Genomic DNA, 24,185 nt, shown 5'->3' on the forward strand with positions numbered 1-24,185 from the left:
TGACTAAGTTGCTTTTGTCCTTTCACTTAATTACATCTCGTCCTAGAAATAGAAATATAGAATAGTGAAATTGCCCCTGTCGCTCGATCGACATTAGACGGTTAAAAACAGTCTTAGAGAGCGGCTTCGCGTCACGGGTGTCGTCGATGGAGGATCGGACGGCTGGAGATTAGCCTAAAGCGATGACCGCGGGAATCACCAAGTCGAGGGTTGTTTCGGCAAATTAGTTTAGGGATATGGCGCAATGATTGGTGGCAACCGCAGGGGCTCTCAAACCGGCTGTGGCTGCTCTCTGGCGGACCCCCACGTGTCGAATCTGGAAAACTACGTAGGGTTGGTCCTAAGGTGGGTCCGATGGAGACCACCATCCAAAAGGCAGGTAACGTTGATGAGTAGGGCGAACAAGGGGTTCGGATAAATATACCGTGACTTACGAGTCATGTTACCTCGCGGTCGAGTTACCGAATCTTAATTAGACCGGGAGGGAAGAAGGTTTCCTCGAATAACAAGATGGGGGGCCGGTCAACCCACGGTTTGCGTGCCGGTTTGACTGCGCAAAAGCTGCGGTGTTGCGAGGCCGATCGCGGCTCCCCCCGGTGAGATCAGTGGGGTTACCGGAGACAATTGCCTCGGCTCGCGTGAAAGAGATCGACGGTTTAGTTTTAGGGACTAATTAATTATATTTTTAGTTTCGATATTTTAAAAAAATATTTTAAGATTTTAAATATTTATAAAAATAAAAATATTTAACTCTTTTTCTTCTCGTGTCATTTGGGAAAAATACCATAGAGTTTATCGATGAGCACTTGTTTATTCTATCTTATTTCTGCTTGTCACTAAATCGCTTAGTTAAACTGTTTATTATGAAACATTTTTTGAATATTTTAAGTCTTTTACATATTTGTGTATTTATATGTTTTTAGATACAAATACGTCAATATTAATCACAGGAATTAATTAATCTGAGTATTTTGGATGAATGTGATGGGAAGAGAAATTAAAATCGTAAATATCTTTGTTCGTTACGCCAAACTGAAAAGGACGGGGGGGGAGGAAACGGAGATGGAAGTATAAGCGAGGTCAAGAAGACTGAGGAGTTCGGTTGCTGGCAGAAGCGGTTTCGCCATGGCTGGGTTGGCTACCTCGAGCGCGGAGATCGATCTCGACCGCCCCAACATCGACGAGTACCTCACCGTGGAGTCGATCCGGGAGGCCTCCAAGAAGCTCCACCTGTGTGTATTCTTGGGTCACCTTGTTTTGTTCTTTTTCACGTTTTCTTTTGGGGAATTCTTCACGAGCTAGGTTTCTTGATGGAGCCTTAATTGTTCTTTGGTTCAGGAGGGACCTCCTCGACATTTCTCCTACTCTCAAAGAAGCTGCCGGCGCCATCATGGACGTGAGTTCCTCTCTCTCTCTCTCTCTCTCTCTCTCTGTATTAATTCGAGGGTTGGGAATGGTGGGGGCAATTGTTTTTTTATTTATTTCGTCGATGAGGTTTGCTGGTCATGGTGGCTTTAGTTAGTGATGTATTTGTCTCGAATGAATGAGTGTTCTCAGACCTTGGCTAGTTCTGTATATTTTGGGGATGGAGTTAGAGAATTAGATGAAGTATAGCCTTGATTTGATTGGAGAAAGTGTTTTTGTTGAAACCTTTATTTCTTGACTTGCTTATGTCGTCGGTTTCTTACATTGAAATCCACTTTTTATGTGTAATATCATGCGGACAAGGGGCCATTCTCAAGAGTATAAACTAATGGGGGAAGAGAATCATCAACCATGTGTCATTCTCAAGAGCTAATGCTGTCTCTTTCATTCGGTCGTTAATTTGCACAAGTTAATCTTGTCTCTGAAGTTTCACAAATGCAATTCTGTTATTTAGTCATTTTCTGTTGTATTATTTTCCTATGGAATCTGGTTGGATGGATTAGCTCATAGCTAATGTTTCAGGTATTACTTAATCCATCTTATACTTTATGCCCTATAACTACATTTGTTTTCTGTGAGTACAGGACTCCTTCACTCGTTGCTTTAAGTCGAATCCTTCAGAACCCTGGAATTGGAATATCTATTTGTTCCCTTTATGGTGCTTGGGAGTAGTTATTAGATATGGGATTCTTTTTCCATTCAGGTATGAATTACTTTCTCTTTATTAGTAGAATAGTTGTCAATATAGGCAGATATTATTAATTTAAATGATCTAAGAGATTTTCTTTTTTTAGTTTATGATGGATTTCATCTATTCCTTTGCATTACATGAAGATTGGCTTTGTTATTTACTTGAGAAGTTCTTTTTGTTAAACTTAATATTCTTAAAAATGCTATAAATAGAATGTAAGTGGCCACTTGTATAAGATCATAGTCTATATTATCAAAGTAATCAATTAATTTACTTAAGCACTGCATGTAAAATATCATACACTGTTTGCCACAAGTTTCATGTAAAGTGGATGTGCTATACAATAGCAAAACGCAAAGGGTAACATGATCATCCACAATCTATACCATTTAAAACATCAAAAGCATCACAGTATCACATTGGCCATCCATGATACACTATATCATTGATAGAAAATTGAAAATTATAACACTAGAGTGGTAGAGCATATCAATTTATGGATAAGATAAAAAGATAATTAATGAGAATCAATTGGTAATGCCCAAGACTAAAAAATTTAGGCCTGGAAATTGTTTCATAATAATAAAATGAAAATAATGTCCAAGACTAATGGCCTGGAAGTAGAAGGATGGATATACTTGTATATAAGGCTTGATCTATTTTCATTAATTCTAGGCTTATCAAGTTAGTGGGTCAATTTTTGAATTGGAATAAATCATGACATATGGTACCTATACTACGCATATGCTAAGAGGCTTAGGTATGAAATCACTATCCATTGAAGCTACTGTAGATCAAGGATTTTAATTTCGAATGAAACCGCCCGCTATCGAGCGATACGATCGATTGGGGCTGTTTTCACCTTGTTATCACCCAAATCAGTTAGTAAAGGTCGATTTCGATCGTTGCCGCCCGCTACTGGGCTGTATTAGCTGAGTAAGAAGTAAGAAGAGGGAGAAGAAAAGGGAGGGAGAACCTGAAGATCCAACGCTGCTCTCTCTCGATGATCCCGATCCATCGCCACCCTCCCTCGTCGGACGCCACAGATGAGATGTCGCCTCCTCGTTTGTGGTGACGAGGCCTCAGCATCATCGGCGACTTCTCCTCATCTGCGCGGGGAGAAGAAACGAGGCAACATCGCCCTTTTTATTATCTTTTAACATTATATATATATATATATATATACACACACACACACCCCAATTCTTCTACTCGGTTTCTTCTCCCTGCATGGGGAGAAGAAACGAGGCGACGTCGCCTTTTCTATTATTTTTTAACTTATTATTATTATTATTATTATTATTATTATTATTATTATATATATATATATATATATATATATATATATATATATATATATATATATATATATATATATATATATATATATATATATATATATATATATATATATATATATATATGTACTGAGCGATACATCAAAGCATACGGTATGCTCGTATCGTACTGTATTGAGCTGAGATTGAAACTCTAGTATGGTACGAAATTACAATCCTTACTGTAGACACATTAGTCTCACATAGGAAGTGATATGATGGATGCGGTTTTTGGGTTAGTATCCCATCAGGCCTGGTCATGATGCTGTAACATATTTTCATGGTCTGTTACATGTGTGTTTATCTTTTTGTTCATGTAAAGAAATAAGAGGGATTATGCTAAGAATGAAAAGAAGAGAATTTGATGCAAGAAGCCAAGAAGGAGATTGATTGGGATAGTATTGTTGGTCCACTCATTGCCTGCAGCCACTTGGACCATTTGAACACTGTGTTTTAGATAGTCTTATTTAGTTTCAAATGATATCAGGCTGGTGTTTGATCGGGCATAGCTAATGCCATCACTTATCTTGCATGATAGGAAGATATGAAACCCCTATCAAAATGATGCAGAGTTTACCTATATTTAGGTTCACTAGCTCATTCTGCAACAGCAAGTGATCATAATGAAGATTAATTAAGTTGTTACATCTGCTGTGCCAGCCAGAACTTCTGTTTTGAGGACCTAATATTGAAATAAAAAGCCAATAAACTGAGGAAATGCTTTTTGTCTAAATTGACACTAGACAAGTTGCACTGTGATTACCACCTTTTTCTTTTTCTTGAAGGAATTAGCTCTCAATAACATTCAATAGGGTAGACTTTATCTTATGCAACTTGTTATATATCTTGGTTTGGGTTGATGAGTTACATATTTATTTGCCTTTTGTGTCTGGAACGAGGTTTGTATGGTTTTTATTTCATCAATTCTCCTTGGTAGTTAATTTTGGTTTATATATGTAGAAATTCACTATATTTGTTTATTTTTATCAATTATGACAACCTATGGCGTGAAGTATTTATGTTGCCACAACTTAGGGCTCATTTTACTTTCATATGTTGCAGAAAAATATTTGTCTTCTTTAGTGTTATTTTCTGTTCTTGTATACATTTAGAATCTCCTATCAGTAACTTGTTTTATCTCATTCTTTATATTCATGTCAAACTAAGATCTCTTATGTGTTGTCGTAGAGTTATAATCTTGGTTGCAGGATGGATAGTATTCTTTGCAGCCTTTTCACTGGTGCATTTCCTTTTAGGAGAACATAATAAGTGGAAGCGTGAAATAGAGGTAGATTTCTTGTTGCAAGTAACCTACTTGTTTGATCTTCTAGCCAGCTATTGCAGTTTTTTCTTTTAATTTCATCCATGAAGTTCTTCATGTTGATGATTGGTTTTTGTTCTGTTCTTGATGATGCTCCTTAAAGCTAAATAGTTAAATAACAAAATTTTCAATCTTGAAATGTATGGTTCTTTTTGTTTAAAGGACTAATTATCTTTGCTTTCTCAGATCTGTGCTTATATCGGTAATTAAGATATATTCTAGGTGTCTTTTTTTTGCTTTGTCCATTTGTATGCAGAGGAAACTGGTTGAGATGATATGCAGCGTATTTGTTGCTTCATGGACGGCAGTGATTAAATACCATGGACCTCGTCCCAGCATGCGCCCTCAACAGGTTCTTAATATTCATACAGAACTCAGATATGATAGATCTTGTTTTTCTCTGAGATTAAGCAAACTTCATTTAATAGGTCTTTGTTGCGAACCACACTTCTATGATTGATTTCATCATCTTAGAACAGATGACAGCATTTGCTGTCATTATGCAAAAGCATCCTGGTTGGGTTGGTAAGAGCCTACATTTACTCGATTTTGAGCCTTATTCTTTTGTTTTTCTAGCTATTTATCTGAGTAAAGTAACATTAATGCTTGATTTTTCTGCCATAGGATTTATCCAGAAGACCATCGTAGAAAGTTTAGGTTGTATATGGTTCAACCGTACAGAGGCTAAGGACCGTGAAATTGTTGCTAGAAAGTAAGAGTTGCCTTCTTTTGCTACAAAGTGTAATTGTTCTTTTCTGTTTATAGTCTTGATGTTTACTTTCTGGATATCTAGGTTGAGAGAACACATTCAAGGAGTTGACAACAACCCTCTTCTGATATTTCCTGAGGGAACTTGCGTTAACAACCATTATACTGTTATGTTCAAGAAGGTTTGCCCAATATTTCCAAAGTCACTGTACTTAGATGTATATGATGCTTTTGCTGAGATACTCACACTGGATAAGTTTAGATTCACAGTAAGCAAAACATAAGTTTCGAGGTGCACTCCAATCTTTTTTGCATGTTCATATTAGACTTTGATGAGTAGTCAAAACACCCATATTTGCTTACAAGCTCAGGTCTATGCAGCATGTACTGAAATATCAGATCAAGACGACGAGCCAATTTCATGTTAGCTCTCACATCTCATTCCTGAATCCATCATGCTGCAAGATCGACATGGTTTTTCATTATCTTTTCTATGGACCAATGTACTTATTAGTTGGATGCACAAACGGCACAAAACAAGAACTTTGTTGTTTTTAGATAGAATAAAGAGGCAGCGAGGATGCCTTGGATCAGTTGCTTGTGCAGATACAGATGGTCGACTCATCATATTACATCTCCTACCGTGTGAGAAATATCATGTTATCTGTATTATCATCAGAACTTCAGCAATCTCATCTTGTTCAAGAGAGATTGTACTTGATACTTAAAATGAATCAGTTGTAGATTGTAGCCTTCTCTAATCCAACTGATAATCTCTCCAAAATGGTTAACATTATAAAATTGTGTTCGTAAGCAGTAGATTTGAACAAAAGTATTCATCATTATGAAATGTTTCTTTGCATTTGAATTATTGTTTGGATCAATATGAAAAGTACTTGTTAATACTGATTGCTTCTGTATCCGTGCGATGTTGTTGGAATCCACTGGCTTGTTGTTGCAGGTGTACTTCTAGCATTTAAGATTATTTTTGTTTCTTAAACACTTTCGTGTTACGTCTCCTGCATTTTTGGTTGTCCCTTCAATCTTAATTAGTTACTATAAAATTTTAACTTTAGAAAAGTTCACCTTCTTTTGTGATCCATGTGCAGGGTGCTTTTGAACTTGGTTGTGCTGTTTGTCCTGTAGCAATCAAGTACAACAAGATTTTTGTGGATGCTTTCTGGAACAGCAAAAAGTAGGTGCCTTAATTGTGACTAGGCTTAGATGAAAACTTGATTTTTATAATTTCATGATTTAACATGGAATCAAAAGCACAAAAGTATGTGAGATGATAGTGCATCAATTAAGTTACAAATGTTAAGCATAAGATTGTAACAGTCTCCACTCTCCAATAGGTTAGGTGTTTGACCTCATTTTAACTTTTATTGAGAGCAAAGAGTTTTCATTCACCAAAGTAAAAGAATGCATGATTTTGTGTGATAGATCATGCCTGCATTATCAAACTAAGCTTGAACTATACAAGTATTTTAACTATTTTCTTGATAGTTTAACTTATCCAAGACAGAAGTATCAACTTATGTAATACTGTCAATCAAGATTTTATCACAATGGTAAATATGTTCATCATGTCATGTGATTTGACAGAGTGTCTTAGCAAAATAAAATTCTAGACTAAGAGGGTTGTCTATATGACTGCTGTTCTAGAGGGAAGTTTGTAGGCAACCAAGTGTTGAATCTCCACTGTGTTGTATACTATGAGGATTGTAGAACATATATGATGCCTTGTTTTTATGGCCCAGTACCATGTGGATAACATGACGATTATCTCCATATAATGATTATATTTTTCATGTTTGGTCATGTGTGGCAAAAGGAGGGTGCATGATGTTGCATCTTTTTCACAGCAAGCAAAATAAGACCACCTCAGCAGAAGCCTTAAAATGATATCCTGCTTACATCTCTGGTGGATGACAACTCTCTAACTTGACTTGGGTGAGCCAAACTAGTAGATTTTTTTTCTATTGAGCACTCTCTCTTTGAAGTCAGTATTTTTTTTTTAGGAGATAATGACAGCTCATGTTGATCAACCCTTATAACGTGGTGTTTACGAGAATTATGGGCACTTTGATTATATATAAGGTCCATGATGACTACGGGAGGCTGTTATTTTTCATGAATATTTTCTCTTCTTTTTACAATTAAAGGGCTTGGATGCTTATTGGCTTGTAAAGTCATGTAAGATAGTTGCACGCTTCATTTATATGCAGCATCTCATTGTTTGGCAGGCAATCTTTCACGATGCACTTAGTACAGCTTATGACATCATGGGCTGTTGTTTGTGATGTTTGGTACCTGGAGCCTCAGTATATAAGGCCTGAAGAGACTCCTATTGAATTTGCTGAAAGGTGAAATTGTTTTAGAGCTTCATGATATACAACATTGTAAGCAGAAACAGTCATTTCACTGATCCTGTCTATATGGTCATGCCATGTAGGGTCCAAGACATGATCTCTGTTCGAGCTGGTCTCAAAAAGGTCCCATGGGATGGCTATCTAAAGTACTTCCGCCCCAGTCCCAAGCTCATAGAGCGCAAGTATGACATATGTCAACCTTTCTATTTTTCTTGCAAAATACAGAATGCATTTTATTTTTGTGTAAATGCTTACAGCATCTTACATTTCCTAGTGCTTGGATTATGTGTTCACATAATTAGGTGTAAGTTCTATTGTATTATTTTTTGTTATATTATTGAGGCAAATATTAATTTGAGCTACTACAATCAGGGTTGACATATATAATAGCAACATCAACAGTCCAAGGTACAACTTATATAATGAACAGAAGTTTGAAGAAGCAGAAGTAATCACTATCTTGCTTCTATTGTTCGATGTGAAGAGGAGATTAGACATATTGGTCATATACTTAAATTAGGATGGTTAAAGCAAGAGGGTCATTCTAAGTGTCGTAGTTTAGTATGTTGTCTAACCCATTGGTTGAAAGAACAAAAAATTATAAGACAATTATGACTAGCAATGCTATATGAATTGAAATGTTGAGCAATTAAGGAATGATATTTAAAAAAGGATTAGGCATGCTTTGATTTTTTTTTTCCAAAACGAAAAGGTTAACCTATTGATTCTTAGTGTTATATAAATAACAAATAAATAAAAGTTTGCATTTGTTGACATTTAGGAATAGTTTTAATTAAGGACTAAAATTGAGAAAAAAAACCATTTTGGGTGGTTTGAACGTGTACAAAGGAAGCTAATGAATGAATTAAATCATGTTAGGTGATTCAATTTATGTTTGTCTGGTAACTTTACCAGGAACATTACTAATAATGGAGTGATGGGTAAAATTTTATGTTGCTGATCGGAAACAATTTGGATTTTTGGCTTCATCTTGTTGTTATAAAACCATATTGTTCCTTTCCTTACAACTGGAGTCTCTAGTTGAGTAAAGCATTTAAAAATAAAATAAAACTAGCTGTATTTTTAGAAGAAATCTGAGAATTTTGAGAAAAACTATTATCATGCTACGTTATAGTGCTACAAAGGAATCAATCAGAGGAAGTAAATCTAAAAGGGTTTGTATGGTTCATTTTAGTTAAAGGGTGATATTTATACTACTTTGAAGCCTATTAGTCCTCAAATAACAAGAAGTGAATAGGAAGAACATTATACATATGAAGCCAAAGTTCATCTATGCAATATCATTATGTAGTTGCGGTGATATCAGCCTCTTCCAGCCACAGCGCATGACATATTGCATAAATCATATGGCTGCATTTGCATATGTTGCCACATGAAGAGCATATGAGAACACCTACACGTTAATCTACAAGTGATTTGATATTTTCTAAGCTTCTTGGTTCATGATACCTTTAGCAATGTGAGAAGTGATAGAAAGTTAGAAAGTATATGTAGATGCAGTTTTATTTCAATCGAGTGATGGTTTTTTTGTAGGTGCATACTGCCTCTGTTCTCTTTTTTTTTTCTTTTTTCTTTTTTGCATCTTTTTGTAAATTACTTGCCTAATTTGCAGGCAGCAGATCTTTGCGGAGTCAGTCTTACAGCGATTGGAGGAGAAATGAACAGATAATAAAAAGATTAGTGTTGGAAACGGATCCATTAGTGAGGACCAGCATGTGTATAAGGTGAATCTTGTCCAATATTATATTATTGTACAGTTAAGCAATCACGATCATTCAGGTGTGTCAAGTATGGGGCTTGCCGTGCCCTGTTTCTTACGTAAAGGTTGAGTCTCAGCTTGTGTAAGGTGAATGAATCACGGCCAATGTAATTGTTGTACATTTCAGCCATCATGATCATGCGTCAAATCGGGGGTTTTTGGCGGAGCCCCGTTTCCTTTCCTGTTTCTTACCCAATTGTTGAGGTCAAATCTAATTCATGATTGCGTTCATAATACAAGATATTATGGTGAAGCGTTAAGAGGGTATTACTCGCCGTGGATCTTCGCTCCGTTCGCCAATCGCGTCAACTTGGTTGGCTAAAATGATCATTTTTCTTCCAATGTTTCTACCTCAAACCACCTCTCGTATAAAATGAACGACTCGCAATTCGTCGCACCAAAATCTATAGTTAACGTAACGCTTTTTGATTATTGAACTCTGCAAAAAACATGAGCGACACAGAGAGAGAGAGAGAGAGAGAGAAAGAGAGAGAGTATTAGGAAGAGAGACTGACAACCCACAGACACAGCGACACAACAATCCGACACCGCTCATCATATACACTACTGCTCACCACAATAGCGTAACAGCGATGACCATGACCATGACCACATGCATCAAGCTTGGGTGAAGCGGAGGTACTCCTTCTTGGACGGCAGATCCGTGGTCTCGAACCCCTGCGGGAACATCTGTTTGGCCTCCTCGTTCGACACGCTGGGCGAGATCACCACCGGGTCCCCCGGCTTCCAGTTCACCGGCGTCGCCACCTTGTGCTTCGCCGCCGTCTGCAGTGAGTCCACCACCCTCAACACCTCGTCCATGTTCCGCCCCGTCGACGCCGGGTACAGCATGCTCAGCTTCACCTGCACCACCACCACCACCACCACAACAAACACCGTCGCACCTACAAAACCACGCACAATCAATTTGTCACTGTCACGCTACCTTCTTATCTGGTCCGACAACATGCAGTGCCCTCGACGGAAGCTGGTTTCCACTGGCGTCCTCCTCGTCGGGATCCACCATGTTAAGCTGCTTGATCACCTCCCTCTTTGGGTCCGCCGCAATCGGATACGTCACGAGGCTCCCCGGCTGCCGTAATCAAACACCAGTCATCAACACCGATGCTGCTGTAACGATGGAGGTATCGTAACGCGCGGGGAGAGCACACCGTGTAAGCCTCCACGTCCTTGATCCATTCCTTGTGGGACTCTACGTCGTCGCACGATAAGCCGAGCAGTTTCACCCCTCTCTTCTCGAACTCCGGCGCGTACTTCGCCATCATCCCCAGCTCCGTGGTGCACACCGGCGTGAAGTCAGCTGCAGCGCGTGCAAGCAATCAGTCAAACACCGCCTAGGGAGGGAGGGAGGGCTGAGATGGCTTACCGGGGTGGGAGAAGACGATGCAATAGCCATCGCCGACGTAGTCGTGGATCCGTATCTTCCCCTGGGTGGTCTCCAGCTCCAGGTCAGCTACGGTGTCTCCGATCGTCAGCCCCGGCATCTTTCGATGGTGACGCTCTCCTCGGAATTCGAACCCTTCCCACCGGCGATGCCTTGAAGGCGAGCCGCCGAGCCTCGGTTAAGAAGAACCCCGTCTCGGCCGCATGCAGCGCACGTGTCGGGGTCGTGGCAGCAGTCGTGGCGACGTGTCCTGCCTCCCTCGTGAATGTTCGGACGGAGACGAACGGGAGCGGCGCTGTCGACGTCACGTCAACACGAATTCGTTCAGCGGGAAGAAACACCTTGTTAGTCTTCGGATGCGAAGAGGATGCTCCACGTGTCGGTAGGAGACGACGGGCGCAACGTAAGGGAAGCGAGCCATGAGACACGACTTACCCTTGGAGGCTCCCGGAAGGAAACCGATGTAGGCGTTCCCTTCCCTGCTCGTAGCGTTGATGGCGTTCGGTGACATGACGCTGAGCGACCTGTTCATCCATCAGGTAAAAAAGAGCTTTAGTGTAGACATTTCACTAAAGATGAATGATGTACTTAAATACTTCTCAATCTTAGGGAATACTTACAGGACGTCTTCCTGAAGGTTCTGATGCAACCGTGCAGTTGACGGTGTAGATCCATCCGCGAGTACCGCTTACACCAGTAAGAAAAATTGGAGGGTCTCTATACACTAATCAACACTAGGACTTGCAAATCTAGACAGAAGGTACAAGTTTGGCATCCACAATCTGGGAAAGAAACAATAGACGAAAGTCCGAAATTACAAATGTTTCGAAGGCATTCTCACATATCCACAGCATAAATTGATTGATCCATGTAATGTTTTCACTCTATGCCAAATGTACACGGGAAGGGCGTTGGAAATCCTGCCCAAGGGAAGCAAGTGACATACTCATCCCCAAATGAGGCGCTTTAAACTCTGTGACTTCTGACATGTTCCTCACACACACGGCACTGGAGCAGTTCCTCCGTCAAACATGAAAGCAAATTGTCAATTTCCAAGAGCTTCTAATGACAACAATTTCCTTCCAGCTGGAGGCGCCAACCCCGGTATGTCTCTGATGTTCTTGTCGTTCGGGTGCACAATCTGCCAATTGGGAAACAAAAAAGGTTAGATGATAGTAATTAGAATCATCGCCATCTGGGTTATACAGTGACTTTGTGGAAGCTCTGTATGTGCAGGAACACGCCTATGCGACAAAACTATTTACGACTCTGTGATGTTATTGTCAAAGTTAAATGGATTGAAATAGTTGTTTGTAGATCCATTTATTCAGTAAAATGTGTTGTTGACCAACAAAACTTACATGACAATTAGAACTTACCATATGCAAGTTCTCAATGGCTGGATGTTAACCTAAAAGTTGGTAGCCAAGTCTACTAGCAGATAACAATAATACTTCATGCAAGTATGATGACTTAATTTGGAAAAAACATACTAATATGCTTACAGAAGTTCCAGTCTCGAAGTAAAAGAAAGAGATGAAATGGCTGTGATTGACACAAGAAGAAGTGGGAGAGTACCTTCACAATAATGATTGCAATGACACCACAAACTATAAGAAATAAGAAAAACATGATGCACTTGTCGGTGGCAACCTGAAAGAAGAGTTTTGGTCATTAGAGTAGATTAAGTGGAGAATACATGGAAGACTGGAATAAAGAGGAAAGAACATCGAGAACAGAGACCAAAGGACAACCTGCCTACCAATCTCTTTCACCAACTGAGAAGCCTTCTTGATGGAAAAATGAATGGTGTCCAGTTCATTAACAATTCGACCCATTTGTTCTGTCTGCAAAATCACAGAATTTTACTCTTTTAACAGAAAATTTGTTTGTAAAGAAGACATTTTACAAGAAGAAGAAAAATATAAGTAGGAGGAATTAAAAAAAGTCAATCACAGTCAATTGTGATCTGCTTACGAAAGTGCTTGGTAACTTACTTGGCCTTTAAGATTTGCAGCAGTTTGAGTTCCTACTTCAATGGTTTGCTCAACGACCTATAAGTTCAAAGTTATATGTGAAGATACGAAAGCAAACGATAACCCAGAGGTTCCATGAAGATAAGAATTCACCATTTTTGAACGCTCAATGGCTTGATCAGTCTCATCCATCTGCTTCCTTCCATTGTCTATCAGCTCTTGATTAGACATATCTACAAGATGACACAATATTAACGACATAATAAGCATGCAGACTAAATGGTAAATGGCAAGTTTCTCAGAAAACAGTTGAGATATCACAATCAGACAGCAAGCTTGAGCATGAATAAACTTTCAATCAATGTGTTTCATAGCACCTCTATATTGGTCCATTCATCCAAAGAGTGTCACATGCTAAAATTGTATGTTGTTTGCATGCCCCTGACTAATAACACCTATCAAAACACTAAGACACTAGGTCTTATGCAAGTTCCTCTCTAGACAAAACTTGACTGAGAAAAAATAAAAATCCATTTCAAAACTCATGGTGGGTGATCCTCTCCCATTGTTCACTAACAAAAAAACAAAACAAAATTTCTGATTTATCAACTATTTCCTATCACTGTAAATGGGGATCACAAATTTTTCACTCCACCTAAATCAAAGAAGAGAAGATCTAACTTATCAATATTCTCATACACATGTTTTTCACAAGTAGATGCATAGAATCATCTGCATGCAATGATTGAAATTTAGCTTGAAGTCCAAGGCTCCAAACATGATAGTTTTATGAAAGAACTCAACAAAATTGCTTAGAAGTTACGCATGTCCTTGAAAAAATTGCTTAGATCCATCCAAGTCCTTTTCCATTTCCTCATGCACTGAATATTCTATAAATTATAGCTTTTTTTTTCTTATGCTTTTCACTATCCAATATTTATGAATAACATCAAGCCAGAATCCTCAATTTCCTCAGGTGCTCTTAGCCATCTTCTGACCCAAAAATGCTAATTATAGCTGAACCATTTTCTTGTCTTCAAAAAGCACTCAGGAATTTCAAAACATTAAAAAGCAAAATAGAGCATCTACCATGGACTGTATATTCTATTAATTATAGCATTTTTCCCATGCTTGTCACTATCCAAGATTTCTCAGGAATATCAAGCCAAAACCCCTCCATTTCTTCAGGTGGTCCTGGCCATCTTCTGACCCAAAAATCCTAAATGTAACTGAACCATTTTCTTTTCTTGAGAAACCACTCAGGAACTTCAAGACATTGAAAAGCAAAATATACAAATACTAAGTTAGTGTACCATTGTAAATGATACTTTGGTGTAAGAGATCAATTAATACCTGATGCCATCTTAACATTCTCCTGGGTTACAGGATCACTAGTTCCAGCACCCATATCAAAGAGCTCAACTCTTTTATTTCCAAGGTTACTTTGGTACCTGAAAGCAATTAATTGAAAAGGCAATCTTATCAACTAACAAAAGAGATGCACAAAGATATAGTGGGATTTGTTCACCAGAGGACAGATGCATTAGAAATTAGCAAGCAAAATTGCATTAGATCTTGCACAAAGAAAAGAAACTGTATAAAAAAGAGATGCATGTTACAAGAAGAAATACCGAGGATACTACAAATAGATTGGTTGAATATAGATAAATAGACAGACAAAATTCAACCACATAATAGATGCAGCTAATGATCAACAAACCCTAGGACCAGTAAATTCGAAGTCAAACATCAGGAATTGTAGACAACAACAAATATTTTGGACAGTTTGCAGAATTGATATCAGAATAAAGTTCACTTATGAATGTTATAATTAGAAGGATTGGTGGAATTGAAATCAGCAGAGAAATAACTTAAAGATTAAAAGATTATAAAAAATAGTAAAACATTAGAAAACATAAAGAAAACAATTTGTGTTGATGAGGAATAACAACCACTAACAAAAAGAACAGCAAGTGCTGCATCACCTGCACTATGATGCTGCAATCGTAACTTCAAACATGGATGTCATACAGGAAATAAGAACTAGACCCCTCGACATAAAAGTATTCGAGTATATTGCCCTTTTATTTCAGAAGAATGCATGCTGCTTATAATACATAATATTTACACATATGCCCCTGTTATATCTTCTGAGTAGACACTAAAGGTTATCAGTAATGAAGAGAGAAAAGAAAAATACATGTATCCTTGAACATTTTTGCAACCGATTAAAGTCTACATAGCAATAAACTAAACAATCAAAAAGATTTGAGAGGGATTGTTGCAAATGCAGTTCAGGAACTAAACGTGGGTGTTTTAATCATTCTAGAACTCTAATTAATTGAACATAAACCTCCTGCAATTTAACAAAGAATAGCTTGATGATTATTCACATAAATTGTAGAGGGGAATAGACACAAATACAACTTGTTTTGAACGACATTGAAGCAAATACCAAAATTGAGAATTATATAGGCAAATACATGTATTTTAACAGGCATAAAAATGGACAATCCTTAAACATATATGCATGCTTTGATTGTTTCAGCAGTCCGTTTATCTTTTGCAAGGTCTCATACAACCATTATTGTCTTTAGATAACCAAAACTTAAAGTGATAGTACATACATGATAAAGTAGCTCAGTTGGTCCCAAGAGAAAGAACATAAATTGCATGAATTTCATCGTCAAATAGAGTCAGAGCTTAGTTAGCAAAACATATATGGTGGGGACACAACCTATATCACATAAAGAATCCACAAAGTGAGCATTACACTTTACGCTAATAACAAGTAATGATAAGTTCTAATTTATGAAAGTTAAGAAAGATGTTTGTGGCCTTGGTCACAGGATGTAAAATACTATTGCAGAAGACAGAACTAGGAGGAGGAAGATTGACAGCAGTTTAAAACATACGTCTTTCTCAAAGCCACATATGAGTTTAGCTCCTTAATCTGCAATAACAGAAAAGGAGATTAGTTACAATTATCAAAAAGAAGATTAGAAAAAAGGCAAGAATTAGGGAACAAATTACCAACCATCGATTGCTTCTTCTCATTGAGCTGCTTATTATGCTCTGGTTGAATTCGACTCTCCTGATCTTTAAGTTCATGATCAAACTCTTTAATCAACCTGCAAAGATTAACATGCCACTAATATATAAAAAAAAAAGGTTCACTGTGGTGATAAAAACAGAATACCTTAATGTTTTGTACTGTAAAAGCAAGTGATAAACATGAATAACTTGTATCCACTTGTATAAACCCAGGCGGATCTTTTTGTATAATATTATACAGTAAAAGCAAGGTCAATTCACCTACCGCTTACATTCCCTCATCTTCCCTGTAAGCTCCTCCAACTGTTTAGTCTGTCTACTAGGGTCTTTAATCTTATCTAATTTTTGGAATCCATTCCTGCAGAGTGCAGATAATCACAGGAAAAACAATTGTCAATATTAATCAATTTGGCTTCCAAGGTTCTGCTGCAATATTGAACGGTTAGATAAACCAATTACGGCAATAAATTCAACAAATTTCCTGTATTGAATTAAGCATGAAAATTGAAGAAGAAATACCAAAATATGAACAAATAAAATGACGATTACGTGGATTAAAGCATCATGTAACAAAATAATATAATCCAAATGAATAAGATTAACAAAGAGAATTCTTAAAGTACAGAAAGATACAATAACAATTAAAAGCATCATCCTGTAAACTTTAAACATTAAACCAATGATTGACAAACATGCACAATAACATACAAGATGTAAAGATAACTTATACAAGAAATTTACTACTTCCAAGCATGGCAAATCTCAATTTGGATCATAGAATTACCCGAAAGGCTTCTTACAAAATTAACTATAAAACTTACCGAGCAAATAGAATATAGCTCTCCTCTAATGATATCAATTCCATATTCAACTATTTCCTAACTAAAAGGAAGTCTCATTTCCTTGTGCTATCGTTGTATTTGAAATTCTGATCTGATACACACATAGTCAGAAATCAAAGATAGCATCATGACTTCCCTAAGCACATCCTGTAAGAAACGGAAGTCCTTGAGCATCTGAGAACAAAATTCATCAGTTGTTCTTTAGATTCATATTATGAAACAAAATTCTTCCACTATGATGCAGAACTATCAACAATTACATACAGGTCATCAATGATATACAGCCATTACCTATTAGATAGATTAATTTCATTTTCAGTGATATACTACAATAATTAGAACATACTGACATGCCTCAATCTGAAAGACCAACTATAAGAGATAAGTACCAAAGATCCAATCCCCCGGCAGATAGTGCTTTGACCAACATGATAAAAAATATATTAGATCAGATGTATAATCGTTGTAAGGGGACATCATCCAGTGAATGACATTTCTAACCATGTAATTAGAAGCAAGTTGGACTATGTCACTTCAAGAAAATAACTACTGAGGACAAAAGGACCAACAGAATTTAGAGAATCTGAACTTCAATCGTAAATAAAAAGACATACAGAACTATGGAAAAAAAGAAAACAGTTCTTTCCTGGCATTTAGAAAAGAAGACTCCGAAAGATATTCTGTCATGCTAATTTCATGTTTGCCCTCGCTAATGTAAACATCTAGAAAACTGATGCTGATCCTTCATGGAAAATACTGCAACTAGCAGACAACTCTCCTAATCTCTCCGCATGTCATGCACTTCATTAGCAATACCAATATATAATCAATTAAAATCAATTTTTGCTTTGCCACCAAAAAAGATCCACAGATGCAACATCAGCTTTTCCTTTAATATGACAGGTGATAAGTTCCTCCTCCTGACTTGGAAGAGCCATTATAACCTGAATAGAAAATTTAAAAAATGGATAGATGAAGTTCATTATTTCTTTTTTTCCTTTTTTTTAATCTAATTACCTGTAGTTTAAATTCTTATAAAGGTTGCTTTAAATATAAGCTCCACTACATTGCATGTCATAGATAGCTAAACTTTTCCAAGCTATGCATTTTGCTTTCTGCCTATTTTTTGATGCTTTCTAAGCATTTAGAATTGTTTCCTTGTAGCTATACCTATAGGTGTTCTCCAATTTCTCTTTCAAGTCACTCTCTCTAAGAAATATTATCTATGATAAACATTCATGACAAAAAAGCTTATTTTCCTCTAACAATTTCTAAAAACCCAAAAACTTTCCTAATCACTAATTCAAATTATGATGTCAAACTATTGGAAAATCATAAAGCGTACACACTTTTTTATAAACTTACTAGTTTTTGCAGCGTATTTGGAGATTTCACAGTGCTAAAATCCACTGCAGTTCTAGTATCTCCTTCACAAAGCTAGTGTCGCAATCGAGCACAAGTTATTGTTATTATTATTATTATTATTTTATGTTTCAAAGCTTCACCTTTATATTCCCCATACACCATGTAGATCTATCCTACACTACAGACAGGAAATACTCTTAGTTTCCATTTTCCCTAATTTATAATCTGATTATGATCTCAGAAGCTTCAGATAAACTAAACCAGTATGTTCATAGTGATTATCGAGTTCCCCTTGTTCCTCTTTTTTCTTTTGTCAAATGATATAAAATCACCGACAGTCAAAGTCAAGATATTCAAGAAAGATTGCTGTCCAGCAAAGATACAACTAATATCTCGATGCACATTACATTTCAACCAACATAAGTTTTAGACAACAAAGATCCATCTAAATTTCTGTAATCTTATGCAGTTCAGAAAACTAAAAAGCAGGATTCTGGTTCCCCCATGAAGATTGCATACGCCCCTCAAAACATGAATCTGTACAGATTAAAGAAGCACGTGCATGAACTAAGCGAAACAGGGCTATCAAAACAACGACTGAAGGATGGAAGAGGCGAACGATCTTACTGAAGGGCTCGGAAGATGTCCTGGATCTTGCCATCGATCTCCTCCAGCTCCGGGCTGATGGGCAGATCGCTCGCCATTCCTCACGCAAGAAACCAAAACTCAGCAGCAGAAACTTCCCCTAGATTCCGACTCCTCCAGTCACCACCACAGAGCGCTGCGCTTCCTGGGATCAAACCCACCGAACCACCCACATCGAGAGAAGGATCAGAAGAAAGGGTTCGAATTCAGCATACCAGATCCAAATCCCTACTCCACCAGAGAGAAAGGCTGTTTTCGAGGGCTCTCGCTGTCTTCGAACCCCCAAATCAAATCAAATTCTTCGCATCGTGGCAACGAATAGTTCTCTCTCTCTCTCTCTCTCTCTCTCTCTCTCGCTCTCTTTCTCATCCCTTTTTGTTTTTAAAGACAGACGTTTATAATCCGACCCAAGAAACCTACCAGCAGCGATGGATCGTCTGATGGAAATCAGACGTTCTAAAATGTGCTGAGTGTATGTAATCAAGGTGCTGTTACGAGGGCTACAACAGGACGAACGAAAAGCGAGTTTGTTTGTGTTGACAGAGTGGATTTAGGTGGGATGCGCTGTTCGCTATGGGCCCCGCTCCACCGGACGATCATGTGATGGCAGTGGGACCCGAGTAGTGAAGATCCTGTAAAACATATATTGTATATAGAAATTATAAAGTACCTTTTAAAACCGTCCATCTGACAGGTTCTTTAAATCTCGACCGCCCTTATATTTCTACACGTGGGCGGTCGAGATTAGAGAAGTTGGACACGATTACGGGACTCCGCTGCCTACCGTCGCTCGAAATGAGCGGCTACCTTTTTCTTCCACGGCAAAAAGGAAGGGAAGAAAGAAAGACCAACGGTTGAGATTAAAAGCATCGTCTTACCTCCGTTACATCTCCTTTTTATCTCAACCGCCTATCAGCTTTAAATAAACATTAAATATCAACATATTGTTTTAATTAAATCAGATATTTTGAAGGACATTTATAGGAAGATATAAATATATTTATTTATATATTTATATATTTATATATTTGATGCTAATTGGAGTGGGAGAGAAGTAAATACGACGACACAACTCTTCTTCCGTCTGGCGTTGACCAATTGACTGTCAGTTAACGTGACAGATTATTTGTGGGGATAAATAATGTGTATTATATGTAGGAGACGTATAATAATAAATAATATTAGCTGAAGGGTTCAATGAATCGAGTGTGAAAAGGAAATACCAATTGAGTCCACAGAATGATGGTTATGACTCAGCGCGTCCGAGAGGGCGTTGTTGCGACCGTTTAGGAGTCGTGCGCCAATATCGTAGATAAATCCAATATCGCTTTCTCGCTTTCGCTCTCCCTGTGTACCACTCGCCGATGGCTTCGCCTGCCGCCGCCTCCTCTTCGGGTCGATCCTGAGCTTGGTGGCCATGGCGGTGAAGAAGGCGGCCGAGTGCTCCTCCAAGGCGCTGGCCGAGGAGGTGCAGCGCTGGGGAGCCATGAAGCAGAACGGGGTGAGCCTGCGGTACATGATGGAGTTCGGTGCTCGCCCCACCGAGAAGAACCTCCTCCTTTCCGCTCAGTTCCTCCACAAGGAGCTCCCCGTGAGGATCGCCCGGAGGGCCATTGAGCTGGAGTCACTGCCCTTTGGCCTGTCCCAGAAACCCGCCGTCTTGAAGGTACTTCCGTGTGCTTGGTACGGTGTCCATTCTGGCTGCAGATGTGTTTACTGGTCTCGATCCCCAATCTGGTGTCACCATCGGCTAATAAAAAGCTGGTATCTCTGATGGAAATTCCGGACATAATACGTATCGGTGGTCGGGAATCTGCCCTTTCTTTAGACTTGGTCCTAAAAAGACAGATTTTTTTTTGCAGGTAGCAGACTTACAGTAAATCAACCAAAATCTCACTCCTGATCTTGACTTTTGCCCCTTTTTCGGCTATTTTCATCGCATTTTTTCTTTAGGTTCGACATCTCAAGATTTATCTTCTCATAGATTTTGGGAGTAAAATATTTCCACAATCGTAAATATTTGATCTTTTATTTAATATTTTCTTTTTTTTTTCCTTTTAGTTCCTATAATACAAATACCAAATCCATCAACAACAATGTATGTTTCCTACTGAACATGATGTAGGAGAGTCATGAAGGCTGACATTTCAATTATCCTTTTAAAGGTCAGAGATTGGTATCTGGAATCTTTTCGCGATATCCGATCCTTTCCAGATGTTAAGGACAGCAACGATGAATTAGCTTTCACTCAAATGATAAAGATGATCAAGGTGAGGCATAACAACGTGGTTCCAGCCATGGCTTTAGGTGTACAGCAGCTAAAGAGAGACATAAACTGCAAGGTCGTGTCAGAGCTGGAGGAGATCCATCGATTTCTTGGCCGTTTTTACATGTCAAGAATTGGGATCCGCATGCTTATAGGTCAGAGGAAATTCTTCTCTAACTTTCTCAGTGACACAAGTCTTTATTATTCCACTATGCTCTGTTTATACAGCCAAAAGAAAAACTCAGGACAAAGTTTTGTGGCATGATACCTCTGATTTCTGTGGAATTCAGGACAGCATGTGGCCTTGCATGATCCTGATCCAGAACCAGGTTGTATTGGTCAGATAAACACTAGACTTTCTCCGATGCAAGTTGCCCGAACTGCTAGTGAAGACGCCCGCAGTCTCTGCTTTCGAGAATATGGGAGTGCTCCTGACGTTAACATATATGGAGATCCAAATTTCACCTTCCCGTGAGTGTTTCTCTTACATTTGTTGTATGTGATCAATAAATGTATCTTGTTTGTGATATGCTTATTGGTAAGCAACAAATTCAAATGATTGACTTCTTTTATTCTTGGCTTTTGAATTTTCTGTTGAATGTAGGACCCCAAGATCAGGATCAAGATAGAGATCTATACAATTAAATGGTGTTTTCCTGTTTCCTGTTTTACTTACCCTTGCATTTCTTTTGCTTGTCATTGTCACCCTTCTTTCCTTCCTATCTTCGTGCCTCTTCCCTTGATATATGGATCCTTAAATTGCCTGTTCTGTCTTTCTACAAACAGAAGCTGCAGAAGTTTCTAAGCAAGTTGTTCTAATTTCATAAGTGCAATTCCCAGTGTTGTAATAGCATTTGAACTGTCCTTAAAGAGGTGGAAGCACATTTATCTTTATGTTTTATGAAGCAAAATTGATATTCTTTTCATGTGATGTTTACCTTTTCTATGTTCTTACGAGTATTGCTCTCTTTCTTCTGATTCTCTTTCTGAAACAGGTATGTTCCATCACATTTGCACCTTATGGTCTTTGAGCTGGTAAAGAACTCTTTGCGTGCAGTTCAAGAGCGTTTCATGGATTCCGACAAAGATGTCCCTCCTGTTAGAATTATTGTTGCTGATGGGATAGAGGATGTTACAATAAAGGTTTGCCTTTAATAGTTGCTTATATCTGTAATTAGTGTTGATTATTTGTTCAAACTTGATATCGAGGAAATTTCTGGCAGGAGAAAACTAGTTGAGTAAAATTGTCCATTATTTTTCATTTACTTACCCCACATTCTTTGTCTTTCTTTCTTTTCAAGGTAATGATTCTATGTTTATATAGCTGTATTCCAGATTCCAGAATTTTTTATATAGGAAAGTAGTCATATGAGTTTACCTAGATTAAAGAAATGGATTGTTTGAACTATAAACGCTACTGTAATTTGAATCATGATCTTTCATCATTTGTGGCAGATATCAGATGAAGGGGGTGGTATAGCTAGAAGTGGCCTTCCAAAGATCTTCACATATCTCTATAGTACTGCAAAGAATCCACTAGATGAGAACTATGAAGGAATCTCAGATGGGGTAACCATGGCTGGTTATGGTTATGGACTTCCAATTAGTCGTCTCTATGCTCGTTATTTTGGTGGTGATCTGCAAATTATCTCCATGGAAGGATATGGTAAGTCCAACTCTTGTTTTGACTTGATACTTGATTCAAGTTCCTTTGACATTGTTTGTAGTCCACCATGATTATGTCTATGTTCTTTTCCAGATGTTGCTTGGCATACATGCATATACCTCACAAATTCCATGTCATCTCATGCAAAACTATATCAATCCTCATGACAGAAATATAGCTTAAGCAGATATTGTATTGCATAAAAAAGATTCTCTATTTGAGACTTGTAAAGTAAGTTACTTCTGCACCATATTTGGTAGGTTTATGTATGATGCACATTTTTTGCTATAAAAACCATCAAAGTATACAGATTTCTTTTTTACATCTTTATTATTTGGATAAAACTAACAAAATTGAGTTTGTGGCAGTTAGCTTGAACTATGTGATTGGAAAAATATAAGACTGTACAATTGAAAATAATGTCAAACTAGTGTAGTTAATTGCATCACCTGGAAACATATTTGATGTATTTGTTACAAAAGATTTATGCAAGGAACAAAATAATGGGAAATTTTATGAAATTTAGCCAATGTGACTTAGGCTATGCTGCAATTTGATAGGTTTTCTGCAATTTGATAGCCACTTGATCAAGCAAGGAAAAGGAAGTTGTGGATATACTCGAATGATTAGAATAGTCTTATGTACTGAGCCTCTTTGTTTTCTCTTCTCCTGTCTTTTTATTATATTATTCTTATGTTCAAGAGATGGTTTTTGTGTTGCCTATACATAGAACATTGAGCTGGGAATTTCCAATATCAATGATGCAAGAAGCCTTTCCATTGTCGAACATATTCAATAGCACCATTTCTATTTTTCTCAGCCCTGTATCACTTCATATGCTAGACGCATACAACCTGTAATACAATTAGGATTTTTCTGATGCATTTTTGTCATTTTTTGCACTGGCGTTTCCAGGAACCGATGCCTACCTTCATTTGTCTCGACTGGGCGACTCACAAGAACCCCTGCCATAAGTTCTTAAATATTTTTCATGCTTGATAAGAAGCTACAATTCTCTCTTGTGCAGAGCTAAGGCTGTAGATCTGTGCTTTAAGCTTGAATTTTGCAGATGATTTCCACACGTCAAAGTCAGCGTCGATCATTGCAGAAAAAAAAATATGGAAAGAAACTTTGAAATCTATGCTAGTTGAATGAAACTGAAGCTTCTCATATCCATTCAGATGATTCATATTTGTGGCATTGCAGATTATTTCGGTACTTCAAAGTCAGCATTGAACATTGCAAACGAAAAAAACTGTGAATTCTATGCTAGTTGAATGAAACTGAAGCTTCTCATTTGCATTCAGATGATTCATATTTGTGGCATTGCAG

The 24,185-nt window shown here is 37.8% G+C and overlaps 4 protein-coding genes across 5 annotated transcripts; 2 read left to right on the forward strand and 2 right to left on the reverse strand.

The window, feature by feature from the left end:
• Nucleotides 1–1,039: 1,039 nt before the first annotated feature.
• On the forward strand, nt 1,040–9,816 carry LOC103971995 (glycerol-3-phosphate acyltransferase 9). The gene is made up of 12 exons (XM_009386175.3): nt 1,040–1,232; nt 1,339–1,396; nt 2,010–2,128; nt 4,642–4,741; nt 5,031–5,126; nt 5,203–5,299; nt 5,399–5,486; nt 5,568–5,664; nt 6,592–6,677; nt 7,729–7,848; nt 7,938–8,036; nt 9,488–9,816. The coding sequence occupies exons 1-12, from the start codon at nt 1,126–1,128 to the stop codon at nt 9,534–9,536; spliced, it is 1,116 nt and encodes a 371-aa protein (XP_009384450.2). The 5' UTR covers nt 1,040–1,125; the 3' UTR covers nt 9,537–9,816.
• Nucleotides 9,817–10,039: 223 nt separating this feature from the next.
• On the reverse strand, nt 10,040–11,798 carry LOC103971996 (1-Cys peroxiredoxin). Its single transcript, XM_065132279.1, has 6 exons — nt 11,660–11,798; nt 11,475–11,563; nt 11,022–11,334; nt 10,807–10,955; nt 10,581–10,727; nt 10,040–10,498 (listed from the first exon to the last, which is right to left on the reverse strand). Exons 3-6 carry the CDS (start codon nt 11,137–11,139, stop codon nt 10,253–10,255), a joined length of 660 nt encoding a protein of 219 aa, XP_064988351.1. The 5' UTR covers nt 11,140–11,334; nt 11,475–11,563; nt 11,660–11,798; the 3' UTR covers nt 10,040–10,252.
• Nucleotides 11,799–11,806: 8 nt separating this feature from the next.
• On the reverse strand, nt 11,807–19,286 carry LOC103971997 (novel plant SNARE 13). Of its 2 annotated transcripts, XM_009386178.3 has the most exons (11): nt 19,137–19,286; nt 18,904–19,057; nt 16,335–16,427; nt 16,053–16,146; nt 15,931–15,968; nt 14,369–14,466; nt 13,169–13,248; nt 13,037–13,093; nt 12,794–12,886; nt 12,618–12,692; nt 11,807–12,180 (listed from the first exon to the last, which is right to left on the reverse strand). In XM_009386178.3, exons 2-11 carry the CDS (start codon nt 18,978–18,980, stop codon nt 12,085–12,087), a joined length of 801 nt encoding a protein of 266 aa, XP_009384453.1. In that variant the 5' UTR covers nt 18,981–19,057; nt 19,137–19,286; the 3' UTR covers nt 11,807–12,084. The 2 variants fall into 2 exon arrangements, with proteins under 2 accessions (XP_009384453.1, XP_064988350.1); XM_065132278.1 differs by having other exon boundaries at nt 18,904–19,267.
• A 913-nt stretch (nt 19,287–20,199) lies between these two features.
• LOC103971998 (pyruvate dehydrogenase (acetyl-transferring) kinase, mitochondrial) lies at nt 20,200–24,159 on the forward strand. The gene is made up of 6 exons (XM_009386180.3): nt 20,200–20,587; nt 21,087–21,342; nt 21,478–21,658; nt 22,183–22,330; nt 22,643–22,853; nt 23,769–24,159. The coding sequence occupies exons 1-6, from the start codon at nt 20,339–20,341 to the stop codon at nt 23,825–23,827; spliced, it is 1,104 nt and encodes a 367-aa protein (XP_009384455.2). The 5' UTR covers nt 20,200–20,338; the 3' UTR covers nt 23,828–24,159.
• Nucleotides 24,160–24,185: the final 26 nt, after the last annotated feature.

This window comes from Musa acuminata, chromosome BXJ2-11, assembly GCF_036884655.1.
Source record: "Musa acuminata AAA Group cultivar baxijiao chromosome BXJ2-11, Cavendish_Baxijiao_AAA, whole genome shotgun sequence".
In the NCBI taxonomy this organism is placed as follows: domain Eukaryota; kingdom Viridiplantae; phylum Streptophyta; class Magnoliopsida; order Zingiberales; family Musaceae; genus Musa; species Musa acuminata.